We start from the raw sequence: 21,089 nt of genomic DNA, 5'->3' as shown, positions 1-21,089 counted from the left end.
GAGATTCGTACTTCAAGCTCCTGCCTTAAGTCCCTGCCCCGACTTCACACAATGACAAGTGGTGACCTGTAGCTACAAACCCTTTCCTCCCCAAGTCGCTTTTAGTAAGGATGGAAACTAGAACAGGACTCTGTGGGTACACCTTCAGTCAAGAAGCTGAGCCCAAACTGACCCATAAAAGAACTTGTTAAAGTCTTCCTCTGGCAAATTTAAAACAACGGCAATAACTAACTAGTGAGATCACACTGAGTTTGTGTAGATTTTGCATGTTCTTGTGTTTTTAAAAAAGAAAAGATGTAGGGCTACCATCTTAAGTACGCCCAAGGATCTGCATCTGTACTGGCACCTGGGATGCTCAAGATGCCCTCCCGGCTGGCAGGCTCCAGATGGGCGGGGCCACCCTGTGAGCCGAGGACCAGCCTTTCTGCTTGTTCATTCCCTCCGGTGTTTATGCTATGTCTACCCAATTTGCGCTTCCCTCCACCCCCATCCCACTTGCATCCCCGCCTCCTTTCCCCATCTGCAGCCTCCCTATTCTTATCAAACGCTGGCTGCCGCTCTTCTCCAGATCGCGTAATGCCCGTTACCATAGCACCCGGGTACTTCACATTATTAAGACAATCTCTTTATTAGTAAGCCTGCTCCTCTCAGGGAGCCAGGCGCTTAGAGCCCTTTTGAGGAGATGATGAACCTGTGTCTTGGAGGCTTAGGGATTTGTCAAGGGTCAGGACAGACAGGTCGTGAGTGCTTGGGCTGACGTCCTGATTCTGGCTAGCACGGCATTGCTGAGAGGATGGCTGAGACTTCTGTCTCTGTTTCTTTATTCCGTTCCCTTGCTTTTTCCTCACACACTCAAAATAAGTGTATACATTATTATGCTTGTACAAAAGGCTTTCAAGTGCAGCCCGGCTTTCTATCCTCTCAATATATCTTTGAACTCTGACTTTTGTGCTCATTTTAAAGGCTGAGGAGGCTGTAGGAACTGAATTTAAAGGGCTCTGACTGCTTACGTTCGTGTAGTTACTCAGGGCTAATGCTAGGACTCAAAGTCAGACTCAAACCCAGCCTGGTAGTGCAGATCTTCAGTCTGGATATTCTAGAGGCTGAGGCAGGAGAATTACAAATTCAAGAACTGCACAGTTTTCACACACACACACACACACACACACACACACACACACACACACACACAGAGAGAGAGAGAGAGAGAGAGAGAGAGAGAGAGAGAGAGAGAGAATATGAGTTCAAGGCCTGCATATGTACTGAGATCCTGTCCTTCCCCCAAAATAACAATAAAAAGAAGGCTAAGGAGTTATAGTTCAATTGCTCTTCAGCTCCCAGATCCCTAGGTTCCACATCCTTAGTGCCAAAATAAAACCAAAAGAAAATAACAGACCAGCAAAAACAACCAGACACCACACTGTCTCTACAACCATCTCTCTTATGGACAGTAGGCAGATGTGCAGCCAGAAGAACAGGCAGGTAGACAGGCAGACAGACAGACAGCCCCTGTGTTGCTCTCGCAGAACAAGCGCTCAGCAGTTACTTGTTGGGCTGCTCAGATATGTGTAGCTCTTTGTGAGCCAAATGTGATGCTACAGGCTCTCCGGCTCTGGCTTTGGACGCCTTTCACCGTAGAGACAACCAAGCACCCTTCTGTGTCCAGCTATGTCCAGCCACTGCCGCAAGTGTGGAGGGCATATGAGAGTCTCCCACGTCACTTGGGTTCTTAAAGGCAGCGAACGGTGGACGAGACATGGACTGTGCCCACAGAGCTGCAGCCCAGCACGGAGCATGACACATACCACCCACACGGTTACCAATTATTTATCGATGCTCAACCGTGCCTCAGCCTCTAGGGAATCAGTGATCAAGACAAGTGATTGGAGCCTTGCCCTTCAGGAACTTTAGCTCGGTGGAGAGTCAGCTGCTAAACTCCTCAGTAACACGATGATTTGATTATCACTGTGAAACGTTCTAGAGATGAAGTGTGGCTGTGGTGAAAAATGCAGAAACAGAAGTTTTTGACTTTGGCCAGGGTGGGAAGATGACCACAGCAGCAGTACATGCTTTCTAAGGAAGAAATTCTGATCCAAATGGGGCGGGTGGCATGCTCAACCCCCAGAAAGGAAGTGAGCTTCCTTCTATGTAACAGTTAAATCAAGCCCTTGATGTGAAGGCTGAGGCCCCAGCTAAAAAGGCAAGAAATGATGAAGATGAAGGGCAGCTTTTACCAGCAGTAGGTCAAATGACGTCAGTCTGTGGGCACGCTCCATATTCAGAAATTCAGAGACAATGTAGCCGAGCTAGCTGCAGATCAGAAACCCAGGTCCAGGACGCTGGGTGGGATGGGGTGGTAGGAAGCGGGGGTTTTAAGTGAAGGGTGATACAGAAGGAGGAGATCTGCAGACAGTGCCTGGAAAGGGTCAAGGAGAGGTGGCATTTAGGATGCTGGCTGCTGGATGTTGCCTGAGATTCAGCAGATGGCAGTGGATAGTGGGGAAGAGAAGTGATCCAGGGTGTGGGGAGAACAGTTGAAACAAAAGCAAGATCAAGGACCAAATAAAGTGAGCTCTCCGAAGGGCTCTGAGAGATGGGTGAGAGGTATCGTGGCTCTGTCTGCAGCAAAGGAAAGCCACTAGAGATGTTTGGTCTGAGGATTTGCTTCTAAGCTGTGCGTTAGAAGGAAGGATGTGTCAGGAGTACTTAGGATGGACAGGTGGGAGAGGGGAGGGCTGCAGCCTCTTCTGCCTCCCTTACAGCATCCTCCTAGCCTACCGCTGGCAAACCGATCAAGAAGTAGAAGTTTTAAAACAGCCCTCTTCCCAACAGGCCATTCACTCTCAGGACTAATCATCAGTGCTCTTCTTAATTAGCAGAAATGAGTGATCCCTCCCTGGAGTGTGGTGAGGGCGTGGCCCTGTCCCTCAAAGTGATGGTAGCTCCAGAGCTATTTGTTGGATTAATTGCATCTCTTCCCCTGGTGCTTTTGCTTCGGGTGGCTGGAAGACTTCGGAGGCTTTTCTCCATCTGTCAGATGAAGTCCCCTCTGCCGCCGTTGCCCTCTGAACCTCGGCTTTCACAGCTTTTCAAGGCTTGGTATGCTGAAGCCTAAGGAACTAGACTGAAAACATCACAGATGACCACGAGGCCTCTCATAGGGGAGAGTGTGGGGACGATATTGGCCTTGGCCTTGGCCTTGGCGTCAGAAGGGCTCCAGTCCCTAAATATCTGGTTCTTAACTGCTAGCCTGCTGATATGTCTGAAATTCCATCATGAGAGTCAGTGATGTTTGGGTCATTTCAGAAATAGCATAGTGTCCCAACAGCTGCTCGCCGGTGAAGTCACAGGCAGTCAGAAAGAGCCTTCATCTCTGCATGCCAAAGCGCCGGGAACTGTCTGTCTCTCCATCTAGCCTTTTCCTTGCTCTTTAGTCCTCTGCTTCTCTTCAGTGTAGATGTTCTGGGACTGTTCTTGCTGAGCTGTGCTTTTTCACTTACTTTCTTTCCAACGAAGACTTCCCAATAGCAGTAGCTTTAGACCAGCACCACACAGTTTCGACCTCACCCCCTACTCTTACCTCACCGTCTAGAACCTTCATCGGTCCTACAGTGTGGACAGCTCAAGGAGCATATTTGTAGAATGAGGAGCTGGGGTAAGAACACAGAAGTTCAAGTCAAAAGAACTGGCTCCCAGTCTTACTTTAGCTAGGAAGTATTCCCCAAAGGCACATGTGCTAAGAGCTTGGTTGCCAGCTGATGGGCTTCTGGGGAGCGGCTGGGTCATGAGTGCTCTAACCTCATCAGTGATTTACCCACTGATGGATTTATAATTGGTGGCATTATTGGGGAGGTGGTGGTGGTAGGAACTTTGAGAGGTAGGGTTTACCCGGAGCCGGCACTTAGCCTCTGGAAGAATATCCTGTGTGTCCTTAGCCCCCCCATACCCCCACCCCCCAATTCTCCCTGCTTCCTGCTGTCCTGGCGTGAGCCACTGTGCTCTTAATAGGTTATTCTGTTTCAGCTGCCTGGGTCAGAAGCAATGGAGCAACCATGGACTGAGTCCTCTGAAACCATGCACTCAAATAAATCCTTCCTTTCAGGTTATTTGCTACAACATGACAACCAAACTAACCTAATGGGTGCGAGGAGGAAATCACACTGAAAAGGCAGTAATGCCAGCTCCATGGAGGAGCAAAGGATGACTTTTGACCCTGTACCGCAGCATACTCAGTTAAGACTTGGCCTTCTGAAGGTATTTTTGAGAGTGGGATTTCCACACCGCATGCTCACAGCAATCAGATGTGGGGCTTGTTGAAGACATATGTGTCCAGGAACCTTCCAGGCCCAAAGAATCTGATTCAGAAACTTAGGGCAGGGCCCAGGGATTTGTGCAGGGCCCAGGGATTTGTTTACAGGCTTTCCCAGGAGGTTTGGTGCACAGGGTGTGGCCCTGCTTAGGTGCACACCTTAGATCCCACCTTCTAGCTCCCAGAGATGTCGTTATGTCTCTTCAGTGTCCCATAAAATACCAGCCATCCTGGGTCTAGTCCCTTTTGCAAAGCTTGCCTATTTATTGCATAGGGGATTGAACTCAGGGACTTGTGCAATCACTGAACCATATCCCTAGCCCAAGGTGTATTCAGGACCCTAAACACAGAGCTTTCACAAACTCTGCCATTGCTAAACGGTCCTATTTTATTTACTCCCGTCAACTATTTCTCTTCCTACAGCTCTTTCTGTTTGCTTTTGCTGCTGAATGCTGATCGACTCCCTCCCTGCAAAACCAAATGATTTTTTATCCCTTCCCAGTTATCCACCTGATAGAAAATAGGAAGTGACAGAGGGCCTCATACAGTGTGTGAGTGTGGGCCCCGAGCATCCCACGGCAAGCTTGGAGAGGTCAGAGGATAACCTCAAGGATTTGCCATTGCTTCGCTGTTTGAAACAGTGTCTCTCCTTTGTCAACGAGGTCCTGGGGACTCTCCAGTCCCTGCTTTTTCATCTTGCCATAAAAACACTAGGATTGCAGACTTGTGTTACCAGTGTCCAGCTCTAGGTAGGTTGTAGGAAGTCAAGCTAAATCCTGACAGCAGCATTTTTTTTTTTTAACCCACAGAGCCATCTTGGATTTTGTTTTTAGGAGTAGTTCATATCCTGCTAGGAATGGGCTACAATGGCATGGTATACACTATCAAGTGCTAGACACATGAGCAATTTCATTACTACTGTTTATAGAATTGCAAACCTTCCTACGAAGGTGAACATCTCAGAACAGAGCCAAACGGGCTTTGCCAGCATCCTTCCTAGCTTGTGACATCTACACGATTCGCTCAGTGGACGTTTAGGGGACTGTATAGTAGTTTTTCCTGCCACACAGAGCTCTTCTCCACGAGTCCCTAAAATCAAATGCAATAGCCATTTGCCTCTGTGTAAATATAGCTTTACAAGTGGTAGGACCTTTGAGCTGTGCTGAGGTTAATGGTGTCACTTCTGACGTCCCGTCTGCCACACCCTGCTCAGCTGCCGGCAAGGGTAATCTGCCTCCCTCCCGCCGTCACTGGATGGTATATTTAGAGCCTCTTCCCCAATGGTAAGTGGGATCTGAAAATAGACTGCCTCGCTTGTGTGCGATTGGGTTGCAGCCTCCAACGTACACCTGACTATGTGGATACATGTGGTGAGCAGCTAGCACGAGGCAATCCCACAGAATTTTAGTGCCAAGGGCTTTGGCCTAAGAGCAATGCTGCACTTCAGAATTTCTTCCTCCCGTTCAGGGACTTGAAGGGGCTTCTCCAAACTCGCATGTGACAGCCACCTCTTTGGCTGCGTTTTCTTGCATCTGGGCCCGGTCCGGATTGGAGTGTTCCATATTTGCTCCCCTTCGGAAGGGACCAGATGTTTTCCCCTGGTCTCAGCTTAGCTCTCCTCCCAGCATGATCCCCCGATGTTCTGCATCCTCAGAGCTCCCATGTGCATTGCAGCTGTGGTTCGGTTGTTTATGACAGGAGGGCTCTGTGATCATTACGTGGCTCGGCATCAAGAGAAATAGGAGCCTTTGCAACTGTTCTTTCTGCTTTAAGGAATTTATGACATCCTCATTTCATATAACACCCATGGCTTACAGTCCACGGCAGCAGGGTAAAGTCTGCTGTTAGTAATTGTCACCTCAGGCTTCAGAGCCGGCTCCGTCAGTAAAGTGCCTGCCACGCACTCATGAGGGTCTGCTCTCCTGTCCCCGGCATGCACATGAAAAGCTGAGTGCTGTGCTGTGTGCCTGTCACCCGGTGCTGGGGAGGCAGAGGCAGGAAGATCCTGAGGTTTCTCAGGCCAGCCAGTGTACCCGGTGTACCCAGTGAGGGAGTTCCATATTCACTGAGAGATTCTGTTTCAAAAAAATACAGTGGAGAAGCATAAAGGAAGACACTCAGTATTAACTCTTGCTCTCCCCATGAGCATGTGTGTGCATGCACGACACAAGCAAACACACACACACACACACACACACACACACACACACACACACACACACACCATGTATGCATCCATATACCACACAGAGAGAGAGAGACACAGAATGATAAAAAAGACTATGATGATAATAAAAACAAACAAATAAGGCGGAGAACAATTGAATGACATCAATTGCTGGCCTACATAAGCATCTGCACATACATGTGTACAGCTACACACCCCCCACACACACTTATGCACACATGCACACACACGCCCCTAACAATTATAATTGTCACCATCATCTTACCACCGTACGTTCTGCAGGCACTCATTAAGCATTTAGCAACCTACAAAGCAGGATGGTAGAATCTTTGGTAATGTAAATATGAGATTGTCCATGTGTGCGAGAAGGCTACAGTTTAACAGCTAGTTATGATTCAAGTATAAAGTCAGAGCTGTAAGACACAATCGTGTTTTTAGGAGAGCAGCAGGAAGTTCTTTTAAGAGAAGGTTTAGCAGAGGAACTGGCCTTTCAACGAGGATGATTTTGACAGTGGAAGGAGTAAAGCAGGATCATGTTAGGCTGGGCTCACAGTACTATGAGCCATAGGTCAGAGCCTACGAAGTCTTCACGCTGAGTGGGTATTGCCAACCACATCTCTGGAGCAGCAGGGCCTTTTTGGTTCTTTAGACCACATTAAGTATTTTAGCAGATAGGCAAAAGGGATCTCCGTGGTTTCTTGGGATGCTCTTTTGCCATTTCTACTGATGGGTTCTTCTAAGTGGTTCCCAAACTCGGTGGCACAGTAGAGTCCCCTGGGTGCTTTGACAGCTCCAAAACCCAGGCCTTCACCCTATACTAACCTAGCAGCTCTCATAGTGAACACGTGTGGTAGTGTTGAAATTTCCTGGGTGAGTCCAATGTCAGACAAGTGTCAATAACTTCCTTAAATGAGAACACCTCAGTCAGCTTGTTTCACCAGTGACTGGGCCAGTTGGCTAAGCCACAGAAGACACTGTACCTATAATTTGCACCCTGGATATATTTAAGCCATTTGCATTTTTTTTATGACAGCTGAGACAGTTCTATCTTAAAGCTAGTCAGCTTTATGCTGTAGCTACCTAGTATCTGTCCTCAGATTATCTCAATTACTGAGACTACTGTACTCTAGTTCTGTCCAGACAAGCCTATAATTCTGGGACAATGAAATCTGGGCTCTTAAAATCCAATGAAGGGCTGGTGAGATGGCCAGGTGAAAGCATGAGGATCCGAGTTCAAATCCCCAGCCTCTAGGTAAAAAGCTGCGTGTGGTAGTGTATTAGTTTGTACTGCTGGATGGCTAAAGCTCGCTGCCCAGACAGCACTGCCGAATTGGTGAGCATTGTCTACAAGGAGAGACCCTGTCTCTAAAAATGAAGGTGTAAAGAGATAGAGGAAAGATACAAGATGCCAATGGCTGGCCTCCAACATCATGAGCATGCGCATGCGTGTGTTAGCAAGTATCTACATGTGTACACGCCCATACACAAAATCAAACTGGGATCTGGCCATAGTCACCTTCACTTCCTCATGCTCAGCATCCTGGAGTTAACATCAGGAGAGCTTGCTGTAGTCAACATATGGTCACACTTATCATATAGTCACTAGGCTTCTGCTGTAAGAGAGTCTGTTGTGGGGGCTTAGTGAGCTACAAAAATAACTCAGACGTAGTTGCCAGTCATCTTGGGTTTGCCATTCATTACGACTTTTCAGAGAGACATTTATGATAATGCAAGGAGAAGCATGTTGATACAACAGTGGTGCCAGCCACAGCTATGGCGGCCTGAGGGGATGGTAAGAGGACCATCTAAAGGACTCATATCCTGAGCCTCCAGGGATAGACAGTATTTGGCTAGAGAGCAGAGGTGGGGGCACTGCTCTGAACTGAGGAGTAGAAGGAACACATGGATGAGGGAGATGAGGGTGTGGCACCAGAAAAGGGTGGTTCACCCATCTGACCAGCAGTCAAGAGGGACAGCGGCAGGGAAGGAGATGCTGCACAACGCCCAACATTGGTGTGGTCCATCTGGCCCAGTGTCATGGGCAAGACAGCAGGACAACGGAGCTCTAGAAATGCAGGCCATTCACAACACAGGAGAAAGGACATTTTAACCGCAGAGCCTCTGGACCCACCTGTTCACACACACATACACCCCACCCCGTCCCCAGCCACAGACCTGTTGCCCTCTGCCCAGCACACTCCTCCCCACCTTCCTGGTTTTTGTCCCGTTGAATACTATGGATCATGTATATATGCCTGGAGTTTCCATTACATCAGAAGTTTGCCATGACCTTTCCATTTAAATTAGAGATGCCTGCTATGGTCCCTCGTCTCATCCAATTTATTTTCCTTCTGAGCACTTAGCATGGTGTAGAATGACATATGTGCTTGTGGCCAGTTGTTTAATGTGTATCTCCTCCATCCGACTGCTTAAGCTCCAGGATGTCAGGGTATATATCCTTCTTTTCTATTCACAGATCTTTGCTGGTCATTGGAGGCCAGTGAGTGTTTAATGGGTAATGAAAAAGAGCTAAAACAATATGTGAGGACCTCCACTTTGGGGCTGTGGCTTTTAAGAAAAGATTGACTGAGTTTTCATTTTATGACTGTCTTGCATTCATATATGTATGTGCACCATGTGTGTGCAGTGACGGGGAGGCCAGAAGGGGCATCAGAGCCTCTGGGACTGGGGCTACAGATGGCTTCTAGCTACCAAGTGGGTACCAGTAACCCAACCTGGGTCCTCTGCAAGAGCAACAAGTGCTCTTAACCCTTGAGTCACTACTTTACCCCAGGAACCAATATCATATCCACTTCTGTCACCGCTAGTTATGAGACCACATTCAAAATGTGAGTGTCTGTGTATGTGTTATATACATATATACATGCATGTATAATATATACACACATGCACTTATATGTATATAATATATTGCACACATGTATGTGTTTGTATGTATATGTAATTATATGTGTAGATATGTTTGAGTAATTGCCTTTCCTTCTCTGACTTCACTACCTTCATGTCAATTTGTTCATTTATAAAATTGAGATAATGAAGCCTGTATTACTTAATTCTAGCATTTTGGGAAAACAAATTGGAACTTAATATACTATTATATAGGTAAAGTTCTAGAAAATATAAAGGCACCAGTCTATCACAAATTGCTATGAAGTAGGCACATCTGAATTCTGTACCTAGGGATTATTGGTAATCATCAAGTGACTTTAGCTTTTCCTTTGTGCTTTCTGCAAAATATTATTTTATATCCACACTGGCCAAAAGAAAAACAAAACTAACCAGACATATAGCTATCTCCTTTGATTATCAGGCTTTTATCTGTAAGATTTGCTGGCTGAGTTCACATTTAGTGCCGTAGGGCAAATGCACAGCTTCATTTCATCACATGCTCTACTCAGAGCTCATTAATACAAGTTCAATGTACCACTTAGGAGGACATTTAATCTTGGAAAAAAGTAAGCCCAGAATTTTCATGAATGAATTAGCCACTTCCTTCTATGGACAAGGAGAGTTTGGTCATTCACTTGCTATCTTGATGAGAATTCACTAACAGTTGGGGATACTGGAGTGACTGAAGTTCGTGAGGCTGTCTAGGAAGGGCTTATGTTAGGCATACCAGATGAGCAGGAAACTGTTGTTATACCATGGATGGTTTTTGGTAAGACACAGTGGTACTTTGCATGAAGCTTTGGGTTGTTACGGGATCGTAACCCTCCTGGAAGGCATCACAGGAAAGATGAGCACTCTGGGGACTTGGAGAGCATGGCAGCCATTTTTTTTTTGATGCGTCATATTTATCAAATGTCTTTTAGCATTTATGTTGGAATGGCTCACAGAATCCACTGTCCCTGTTTTTGCAGAGCTAACAGTTATGCAGCGAACACAAGGCATATGCGTACTTGGCCCCACTCTACTGGGGGTGTGGCCAGCCCACACCTACGCAGTCTCACCTGAACACATGAGGCAAAGAGTTTGTGTGTATCTGTGCAAGAAAACACCCACATACAAAAAATAATGAAACCATTTAAAAAGCAATTTGCTCATTCTGTGAGGAAAAGAAGCTGACAGCATACGTAACAGTGAAAAGGGAACCAAGCCGCCAACATATCATTGGCATTAACCTTGGGCTAGGCTTCTGAGTGGGCATTTTAAAGGATGGGTTTCAAATGGCTGAGCGCTTAGAAGAACCCTTGCAAGCTTGGACTCGTCAAACAGCCAATTGAAACACCGTGTTTCCCTTCTGACAGTCATGTCATAGAACACGTGGTTTGTTCTTGATTGAGACACTTGCTTCAGACACCACAGCGGAGAAGACAGACAATTGGGAACAGGTGGTAGGTTAGCTTGCACTCCCATTTCTCGTTGAAGAGGAGAGTGGATGGAGCTTATTTAAAGAAAGTGAACTAAAGTGCCTCACTGAAGTTTTCATGCCATCTTCGTTGCCATCGCCAAATTAGCTTGTACATATGGAACATTTATTATGCCTCTGACATAGTCTAAGCGGTGGTGGGCATGTGCGGGTTGGCTGAATGCTCGCAGCCAAGGGAGATTCAGTAATTTACAAGTATCACCAGGCTATAGAAATAGAGTCAGGATTCGCAGCAAGACTGGCCTCTGACTTGGCACCAAGGGACGTACTTTCTAGTGGCGTAAGATGCTATCTTTGTTGTGTTTCTTTCAACGTTTTGATTGATGGGTTGGATAAGACATGGGAGGCCATCTGTTGTGTTTTCAGAAGTCATGAAATAGGGATATGTATAAGAGGTACACTGGCTAAGCGAAACAAAATATCTGGGAAGAGGAAGGAATCACATAAAAAATGTTCATTTTTAGAGGAAGATGGGTGGACAATGCAAGGTGGCCCCCGAACCAGTCATCCAGGGATGGGATGAGAGATGTACATAAAGGTGGGCATAGCATGAAGGAGGAAGTTTTTATCAAGGTTTCTCTGAATTGACATGTGGAGCTGCCCAGATGCTGGCCCGTGTGGGCCTCCTGGGAGCCTCACTGCACTACTTACACCAGCCCCACCCCTGGTGTAACGCTCTGAGAGCTAACGTCCTGCCACAGGAGCACCAGAGTCCATGTAGCTCCTCACAGTCACAATGTGACCCCCCTTCTTCTTGACTCCTGATGCTCTGGTCCCCTTCATGGCCTCCTTCTCTGTTATCTTGACTTTGTTCTTGCCTCTGCACTTTTTTTTTTCTTAGTTTTCATTTTGGTTTCTTCTAGAGGTCACATGTTGATTTTGTTCTATAGTAGCCTAATTTGACTAACCTCTCTGGCCATTGATGTCCTGTGAAGTATCAGGGGAAAACGTAATTTGTTTGTGTGTGAAGCCCCTTGGTTCTCATCCTATGACACTGGCCTTTGGGGGGTGTGCTGACAGCTAGCCCACCACCTGTTATCCCAACCTGAAGAACAGTTTGGCCCATACCAGAGTAGTCATGGAAGGCTAGCCCACCCTTTTCTCTACCTTGAGGATGTCTATATAAATGTTGATTCACATTATTAAGAAACGAGGTGTGTGTGTGTGTGCGTGTGTGTGTGTGTGTGTGTGTGTGTGTGTGTGTGTTTGGTTGGGGTATGCATGTATGTATGCAAGTGCGGATGTCCATACGTGAAAATTCAAAGGCCAGAAAACAGATGTCAGGTGTCTCTTATTTCTTTCTACTCTGTTCTCTTGAGGCAGGGGCTCTCTCTGAACCCAAAGGCTTACCATTTCTTCTCCAACAAGGCTGGTGGATAGCAAACCTGTCAATCAGTCTTTCTGATTGTTTCTTCCACTCCACGCCCCTCCCCAGTGCTGGGGTTACCGCTGCAAATGTCTACATTTGATTTGTTCCGTGGACACTGGGGATCTGAATACGCACATCAAACATTCTTGCCCACTAAGCCATCTTCTCAGCCCCCCATGGATAGATAGTCTTGAAATCTTAGCTACATGGACTCTCTGGAAGGACCAGGAGCATCCAGGGAAGGCCTCATTGTATTTGACATGGTGCCTCTTTCTCAGAACTCGCAGATGATCTGGTGACAAACCCCACAGGCTTCTCTTCTATGGCCTCAAAGGGTAGCCGAGATCCTGAGCACAGAAAGTAGGATGGTAAGTCCTCTCTAGAGAAGAGACGTGATGGCTCTTGAGTTCCTAACACTGAAATGGTTAAATACAGTCAGAGCAGTGCTTTCTCAGGGAATCTATACAACACACCCAAATATTAAAGGGACTTAGACTTGTCTGTGGGTCGGCTCTATCCAAGGCAATTTCTGTGTCAAAGGGATGTAGGGACAATCTCTGGGCAGATGGCACAGTGATGGTGCTCAAGGTGAAGTTATCTCCCCCGCCCCCACCCCAACCCATTGCAATGAGACAGCAGAGTGGGTACCACTTTGTGGAGGCAGCATCTCCTTCCTACCTGTAGGTAAGCTTCCTTGTGAACCTGCTCTGGCTCCTGCCTACTCTGTCAAGCTTCCATTATTAGGACATGGACCACTGTGGCTGGCCACCCAAGCAGGAGTGGCCCAGCCCAAATCCAAAGGCTGCTTGCTCTATTTTGGTTTTTCTGTCTTTGGGCATCTAGTCTCATGCTTTTCTAATTTTGTGCTTATGAAAGGCCTCTGTTCTCTCTTGGCCCCCACCCCCGCCCCTTTTCACAGATCAAATAACAAGTGCACTGGACAGAGAGGAGCCAGAGTGAGAAAATGCATTTTAATAAAACCCCATTGATTTTTGTGGGTGCGAGTGAAGGAAAAGGCACCTAAAGAGTCTTTAACGCCTGCCACCTCCCCCTTCCCTCCTGACCTACTAGGGCAGTCACACATCGATTGGTTCCCAGCTAATAGATTGTGCCACCCGGTAGGGACCTCTAGGGACTAGCGGGAGCTGGAGGAGTCGCTCACAGCAGCACAACCCAGAGTTAATCAAACTAGCAACAGGATCTCAGGCGCGGTGGCGGCGGCGGCGGCTGCGGCGGCGGCAGCAGCAGCAACAGCAGCAGCGACGGTGGCGGCAAGAGGCAAGAAGAGTAGCATTGGCGGCAGCGTTATGCGTGATTACTGACAGGCACCAGCTGCTGCCGCCGCCACAGCCTCTCAACAGTATGTGGACTCTCGGATCTAGAGGCAGATTCCTGACTAATCCCAGAGGGCTGGCCCAGCCTGTGCTCCCCCGGCTGCTAGCAAGCGATGGCCACTCTTGTTAGCCCAAGTTGAAGGAAGCCCGGCTGTGCCTGGGAGCCCGGAGAGGCTATACTCCTCAGAAGCGCGGCAGAGGAATGAACTGAACAGCAAACATGTATGGAAATTATTCCCACTTCATGAAGTTTCCCACAGGCTTTGGTGGTAAGGACCTCACTTGGGCTTCACTGTGTGAGTGTGAACCTGTCGGAGAGAGGCAGGGAGGAACCAGGATAACGTAGCTTGGAATTGGAAGGCGGGCGGGTATGTTCATATGCGTGTGCAGTGGGTACATTGCGTGTTTCGTGGGTGCTTGTCCAGGCAGAAGGGTCCCAAGGTGAAGGCATGCTTGCACATCAGAAGAAGGTCCTGGGATATTCTGAGAGTCTAAACCAGCGTGTTGCAAAGGGTTTAAACAAAGGTGAAGAGCTTTGCTACTACCCCACATGTCTGTGTGGGTGTGAAAAGTGAAAGAGTGAGGAAAATTGCTAAGATGTAGCTATTGTTTAATTTGTAATGAACAACAGAAAAAAAGTGATCTAAAGCCGTTCCTTGGGCAAAAAAAGTCCCAGAAATACTTTGCAACAAGGGCAAGGTTGTTGTTGTTTTTTACTTAAAAGCTTATTTCTTTACAATTGGATTTTCAAAAGGGAAACATAGCCCTTTAATTTGGCTTTCCTCTCTGCTTTCTTCCCTTTTGATTTGCTAATAGCCTCTTCTCTCCTCCCCTGCTGCTGCCCCCAATTCCACAGCAAGGGTTGCTGTCATCATTTCCGCTCTGGGGGTCGAGATCTAAGGCTGGGGGGTAGGGAAGGCTCTGCTCTTAGAACCTGCAAACTGAGGCTCGAAGTAGCCAAGCCAGGCAGGGTAGTCCCTCACTCCCTACAGAAGCTCCAGGAGGCTGAGCCCACTGGCTGCCTTCATGCCTGGGGCACATCTGTCCTAAGGATCCCTCCCTTCAGGGGCAGGGGTAGTCCAGACACTCAGCCATGTGCAAATGCAACCAGCAGCCAAACCAACTGGCTTCTCATGTGTCTAGTGACGGCATGCTGCTCATACTCTTAGGAACCAAAGTCAGAAACTGTGCTGTATGGATTCTGGCAGGCAGGATAAAGCAGATAGATTTGCGAGGTCCTAAGAACTGAAGTCCCTGCTCTCCTGACCTCCTCTGTGAACAGGCAGCCAGCTTATCCAAAGGCCTGGGAAGAAAGTTTGCCTACTTTACTGATTCCTCTATGAGGCACCATGACATATATTACCGTCCCTTGAGTGAGGAGGGATCTCATTCCTTCAGAGTGGGGCGGCCAGTGACTCTATGAGCCAAACAGGGGCCAAGCACCTGGAAATTGAATGCAAATGACACACTACCCTTTGCGCTGGCGTAAGCTCATTAAGTATATACAGTAATGCTGTTCTGTGTACAGTGACAGAAGCATTTGAAGATTGATTATTGGTCCCAGGGGCAAGGGGACAGTGGGGATGGGCATGAGGTAAAGTTCAAGTTATTTGGGCTAATTTGATGGCTGAGAGTTGTGGTCAATGCTATGACCTGACAGGTTGTGGTCCAGGCCGTCTCTACTCCCGTCTCAGACCTCTTCACTTCTCCCCTTGTACATGAGCTTCATTATTTGAGGGTCATATTTATCTTTAGCTAGATTCTTGAGCCCCTCAAGATCTGTGAGATGATGGGTCCAAAACAGGAGAAGAAAGAAGGGCTAGTTTAAAATTCCTTGGGGCTGGTTCCTGGAACTGTGAACCTCAGCAACTCAAGGACCTTAGGGAGAGTCTGGGGGTGATGTCTCATTTGCATAGACACCAAGCTGAGGCCTAACGGAAGGTAGAAATTAGTTCAATGTGGTGAAGGGTAGAGTTTCAAAGTGCTTCAAGAAATGCCTCTAATTACTTATAGTAGAATTGCTTTCACCTGATGTAGCCAAAAGACAAACATATACATATACACACAGTGAGGGGGGGATTGAGAGAGAGAGGGACAGAGACAGAGAGAGAGAGACAGAGAAGAGACAGACACACAGAGAGACAGTGAGAGACAAAGAGAGAGACATAGACAGAGAAAGACACACACACACACACACACACACACACACACAGAGAGAGAGAGAGAGAGAGAGAGAGAGAGAGAGAGAGAGAGAGAAAGAGAGAGAGAGAGAGAGAGAGAGAGACAGACAGACAGACAGACAGACAGACAGACAGACAGAACAGACAGAATGAGATCTTTGGCTTTGGTCCTTAGTTTTCCATCATTTGTCTTTGTGATCTTAGGCAAGTCCTGAACCTCTTTAGACTTTCACATCTTCACATCTTCAGTCTCTAAAATAGAATTTCTAGTCTCATTCTTAGAGTTTTGCTTTGAGAATTAAGTGAGATAGCTAGCCCACAGGAGGGGGAGTGTTGCCTGTACATTTGGTACCAAATACAAATTAATATTTTTATTCCTCCCATTTGCTCAGAAGCCAACATGCAAATTAATTTAAATACCAGATATTATTGTAGAATAACGAATTGGGGGTCTGGAAAAATGTACAACTAAATTTGCAAAAACCCACACATTCTGCTGGCTTCACTTTTTATAATTTGTGGAGGCTCCAGTATTTAGTGTAATTGGGTTTCAGACCTGATATAACACGGGCAAGCATTGTTTAATCCTTGCTTCTGATGATGCCTTTCGTTGCCATTCCTAAGAAAGGAATGGTTTATTTTGCTTGATTCTGTTGATGTCCTCCATTTTGTTTGCATGAGCCAGTTAAGAGGGGGCCTACACTCAAAGCCAAAATATTGCCCCTTCTGTACTGTCTAAGAGCCTACAATGAAGGAGGGGAACCCCAGTGCAGGCTCAGGAAACATGGGGACATCACCTGCACCCATAATGCCTCTGTGTTCATAATTATGTTGCGAGGGTGGGGTGGTAACTCCTGCCCTTTCACATATTAGTAAATGGAGCCACAGAAGGTTCTGGGGTCCTGTAAGAGTCTCTAGGGCAGTAATGTCACTGCTGGGAAGTAGCATTCATTTGTGGGCCCTGCTTATGATGTGGCTGAAGGCCAGTGCCCATGGGAACTGCAAAGTGCCCACTCTCTGAGCTTGGACTCTGCCCTTTGTGGTAGGAGAACTGTTTTCTCCTTCTTGGCTAAGTCTTGAGTTTGCCAACTAACTGCCAAGGAAAAGACTTGTTTCCCAGTATGCTTCCTTTTAGAAGATTCAAGACAAAGCCTGTGATACCCCATCCGACTGTGCACTAATCCCAGGGGAGAGAAGATAAGGGGCAGAGGTGACAAGCACCTACAATGAGGGGACCAGCTATCAGAATGATCTGTTAGGGCCAACCCAGTAGCAAGCAGGCTCACTGACACTGCTTGCTGTTCTATGTTCCATTTCTTTCAGAGAGGAGTAGCCAAAGGCTGTGGGAGGTAAAAGACCCTCACAGCCACAAAATGGCACAGCTGACCCTGAAGCCAGGTAGTCAGGCTGTAGGTCCATGCTCTGCAGAACTGCCTCTCACAACTTTTAAAGCCAACACACTTATTTTGCAAGGAGAGAGGCAGTGGTCTACTTCCACCCCAGCCAGGAAAATCTGCCTGATCACTGACTGCAGAATAGCTTAGGTGTAACAGCTCCTTGGGGACTTCCTCATTTGTAAGAGTCCTACCCACCTGACTTGGCTCTTGGTGTAGAAACAGCCCCCTTTCAACTTGAGAATAGCCACAGAGGAGAGTCGAGCTGGCAGCGTTTGTGTACGTATGTATACTCACATTTGTGTATTTTTCCAGAACACATTTTTCCCCCCTCTGCAGATGTGTGGGTGGTTAATTGAAAGCTACCATGGGTGTAAGTGGTTAGGGTTTGTGTAGGAAGAAATAGCTGTTTATGAAATGTAGGAAGGAGTATATTTTCTGAAACATTTACGGTATTACAAAGGGGGTAGATAGATCAATAGCAACCAAGAGAAGAAACTATGCAAACAGCAATCTTTCACTTCCCCCATGGTATCACACTGGAGATGGCTGGGAGCGGGGCTTTAGCCCTGCTGGATGTCGGGCTGCTGGGTGTATGAAGGCAGCTGCTGTTTTCCTCTCTGGCGTGAAAGTGGATGACAGAGATTCAGAAAATGGGAGACACTTGGTGTTTAGAATTCCTGGGCATGAGTGGCTCTCATGAGATGGACCCAATCCTAGGAGTGAACGCAAAAGTTGGCCTTTACCAGACGCCTACTGTGTGCTGAGCACTCTCATGGATACTATCTGTACGTGTTAGAGCTCTCTGGGATCCTCGGAGATTAAATACTGTTATCATTTCCTCCTTTTGCAGACAGGGAAGCAGAACCATAAAGAACTTGGGCAAACTGTCCAGGGTCATCTTGCCAGGAAGGAGCAAAGTCCAGTGATTAAGGTCAGAGCTGCTGCTGAGCTTAACCTTACACGGTGTGGCCACGCCCACATGCGGCCACGCCCACATGTGGCTAAGCTCAGGGAGGGAGCGTGGGTCGGGGTAGCAGGTAGAAAGGAGTCGCTGATCTATCTGAAATAGGTGAGTTACTTGTAAAGGCAACATATTTTCCCCCGTATTATTTACAACATATGGTTGCTTATGGTTCATAGCAATTTTTTTTCTTTTGAATCATCATAGCAAAAGAATAAAATATCTCAGCGGGGAGGCAGGGAACTAAACAAAGGTGTATCTTTTTTCCCCTCTAAGCGGATCCCATTTTGTTTGAACATGTGCTGGATTTCTCCATTCTGGGGCAAGGGTTGGCCAAGACAGTAGGCAGCAGACACTTGTACAGGCTACACACCATCCACCAGAGAGTCTTGCATCAAACCTTAGAGTGAGAAACAACTATAGCTCTGGCTGGGCTCTGGCAAGGCTGCTGGTCTCTAGGGGAATCTCTCTAGAGAAGTTTTTATCTCCATTTCTAATTGCCTTTCTGTGAGTTGTGACTTCCAACACCCTGGTTGTAAAGCACCATCCTCACAGTTAAGCAAAGCATCCCACAGGTCATCTGTCCCGACTGTCCAGTGACATGTGGCTTGGCTGGGATGTGGGCATGTACGCCATCTTCACATTCATCTTCACATTCATCTTCTCAGTTCCCTTGGAGCAATCTGAGTGGGCAGAAAGAGGAACAGGGGCAGGCGCAGGCTGCTAAGCCATAGCGTCCCGCGCCGCCCCCCCCCCCCCCCCCCCCCCCCCCCCCCCCCCCCCCGCTACCCGCTTCAGGTGGGTAAGCATTTACCTACAGCTGTAAGGGTTAGATTTTTTTTTTCTTTTTGGGGCATGGAAAATTATAAATATACCAAAGAAGTTCGTTCTCCCTTTTCATACAACATTTGGAGGCTGGTATTAAAGCTGGCTGGAATTCTGTATGTACCTTCCCCCCACCCCCCGCCCCCTTTTTTCTTACAAGAGCATATCTGCCCTTAAACTGTCAGACTGTATGAACACTGGGACGTGCTGAAGTAGACATGACCTGGAATTGGCTCTTAGTTCCAGACAATCACAGGTTAGCACATCATTCCAGGACAGGGGCTCATGAGGCTGCCATGATTAGGGACTTCCCATCCCAGGTCCTCCAAAGCCCTTGTCACCAGGGCAGGGACCTGGCTAAGTCCTGACCCCTGTGTCCTCACTTTTGAATTAAATGGCCTAGAGTCCCCCTGTTGCTGTTGTCAGCTGCTGTGCCTAGAAGAAGGCAGGGGTGGGCATAGTAAGGATTTCCAGGTTAAAGGTCAACTCAAGCTCCTGTTAGGATTTCAGAGTTAATATTTGAACTCTAAAAATGGAAAAGCCTGTGATCTTTAAACCAAATGAACATTTACAAGAAGTTAGAGGACTGGCAAGGAAAGTGCTTAATAAATATTTTAGGTTATTTGCCTGAGTTTCATTTCTGGGACTCAATGTTTTCATCTCTCTTTTTTCCATTTTACTAGTCATGAATGTGATGGAGAAGGAGGTTTATGGAGGGCTTGGAGTTTGGAACACCTGTGCTTTCTCAGCCCCAGCAATGAAGGGAGCAGAGCAGCAGTCAGAGAGACTGATGAGACAATGCTTGTTCATTTGTTCATTCATTCATTCATTCAGCTTAAGGGCTAAAACCTGGTTTGTGTAGGACACGGGAGCAGAGGACCGGTCCCCTGCTTGGCCTGCTGGAGTATAGGCACAGGCTACAAAGTCTTGAGAACATCTGAGGCTCCATTAACTTGGGGAGTTTCTTCTCAGGCTGAGTTGAAATGTATTGAGCTGAAACATTCGGTTACTTAGAACCCAAGGGCGGAGGACACCAGGAGTGAGAGTGTATGGGAACAAAGCTCACAGCAATGTTGGATGGATGGCTGCAGGCTTTGGGAAAGCCTGCCCTCAATCAGAGGCTGGGAGAACTGGACCAAGAAGCCCAGAGAGACGGGGGGCTATGGGACGAGCCGCTGCGGGCAGAACTTGTGTTCAGTGGCTATTCAGTGGGACCCTCAGCATCTGCCTCAAGCTCCTGCAGGCGGCACATGGCTAGAAGGGGCTCATGGTAGAGAAGCTAACCAGAATGTGGACCTTTGCTTGTGGGACAGACAGTCTTTTGTTAGTGAAATCCCCTGGTACACCTCATTTGTTAGGGGCAACATCAGACCCATCTGGACCAGCCTGGCTTATAATTAATTGGTCCTGGGTGGCAAAGTAGTGTGCAAGCAAAACTATCGAAAGAGAGGCATGGTGTGAGGTTAGACCCCAGTGTTAGCTTACTCATGGTACCGACAGCAGTGATTCAGAGCAAGCTCTCTTCAAAGAGCTATTTGTCAACAGGAACCTCTGTTTGCTCATCTGCCTATAGGGGATGAGTCTTTCCTAACAAACCAGTCAGTACCAGACTGTTGTTGGAATGAAACAGACAGTGGCCTCAGGTGAGACTGGTTCTATCTAAGGTTTGTCTTGGAGCTTGGCACATAGCACTAAAAAAAAAAAAAAAAAAAAAGGTTTTGAAAAAGCTAGTAGTTGCTATGGAAATGGCAGCATAGATTCATGAAGAATGTCATGATTACAGGCATTATTTAGTGGTTACAATATGCTTGGTTTGAGAAATCAGGAGACCTGGAGGTTTACATGGTGAGGCCCTGACTGGATCTGTCTCTGAGCTCATTCCCTCTTTATAAACCAAGATGATTCTTGAAGTCTTGTAAGTCTGGTTCCTAATCAAAGGCAATATAGTCTTAATTGATTTATGACACAGTCAGTTGAGAAAGGTGATTAATGTTATAGGGCACTGGGGAGATGGCACTTTCTCAGTGAGTATGAGGGTGTGACTTAGAATCCCTGGGAGACACTGAAGAGCTGGACACAGAAAATGTCTACACGGAGATGGGGAGGCGGAGCCAGGAGGGGAGGCGGAGCCAAGAA

General features: G+C 47.3%; 1 protein-coding gene across 1 annotated transcript in view; it reads left to right on the top strand.

Annotated features, from left to right (window-relative positions):
- Positions 1-13,284: 13,284 nt before the first annotated feature.
- Positions 13,285-21,089, top strand: part of RXRG (retinoid X receptor gamma) — a 41,984-nt gene continuing 34,179 nt past the window's right edge. Inside the window, exon 1 of the mRNA XM_084776717.1 lies at positions 13,285-13,859. Within this exon, the coding sequence (XP_084632843.1) occupies positions 13,811-13,859 (49 nt within the window). The 5' untranslated portion in view covers positions 13,285-13,810. The remainder of the gene's footprint in view (positions 13,860-21,089) is intronic.

Source organism: Acomys minous (genome assembly GCF_964271855.1).
Source record: "Acomys minous genome assembly, chromosome: 1".
Lineage (NCBI taxonomy): Eukaryota > Metazoa > Chordata > Mammalia > Rodentia > Muridae > Acomys > Acomys minous.
Note: the sequence above shows the minus strand (reverse complement) of the source record. Positions and strands in the feature narration are given on the sequence as shown.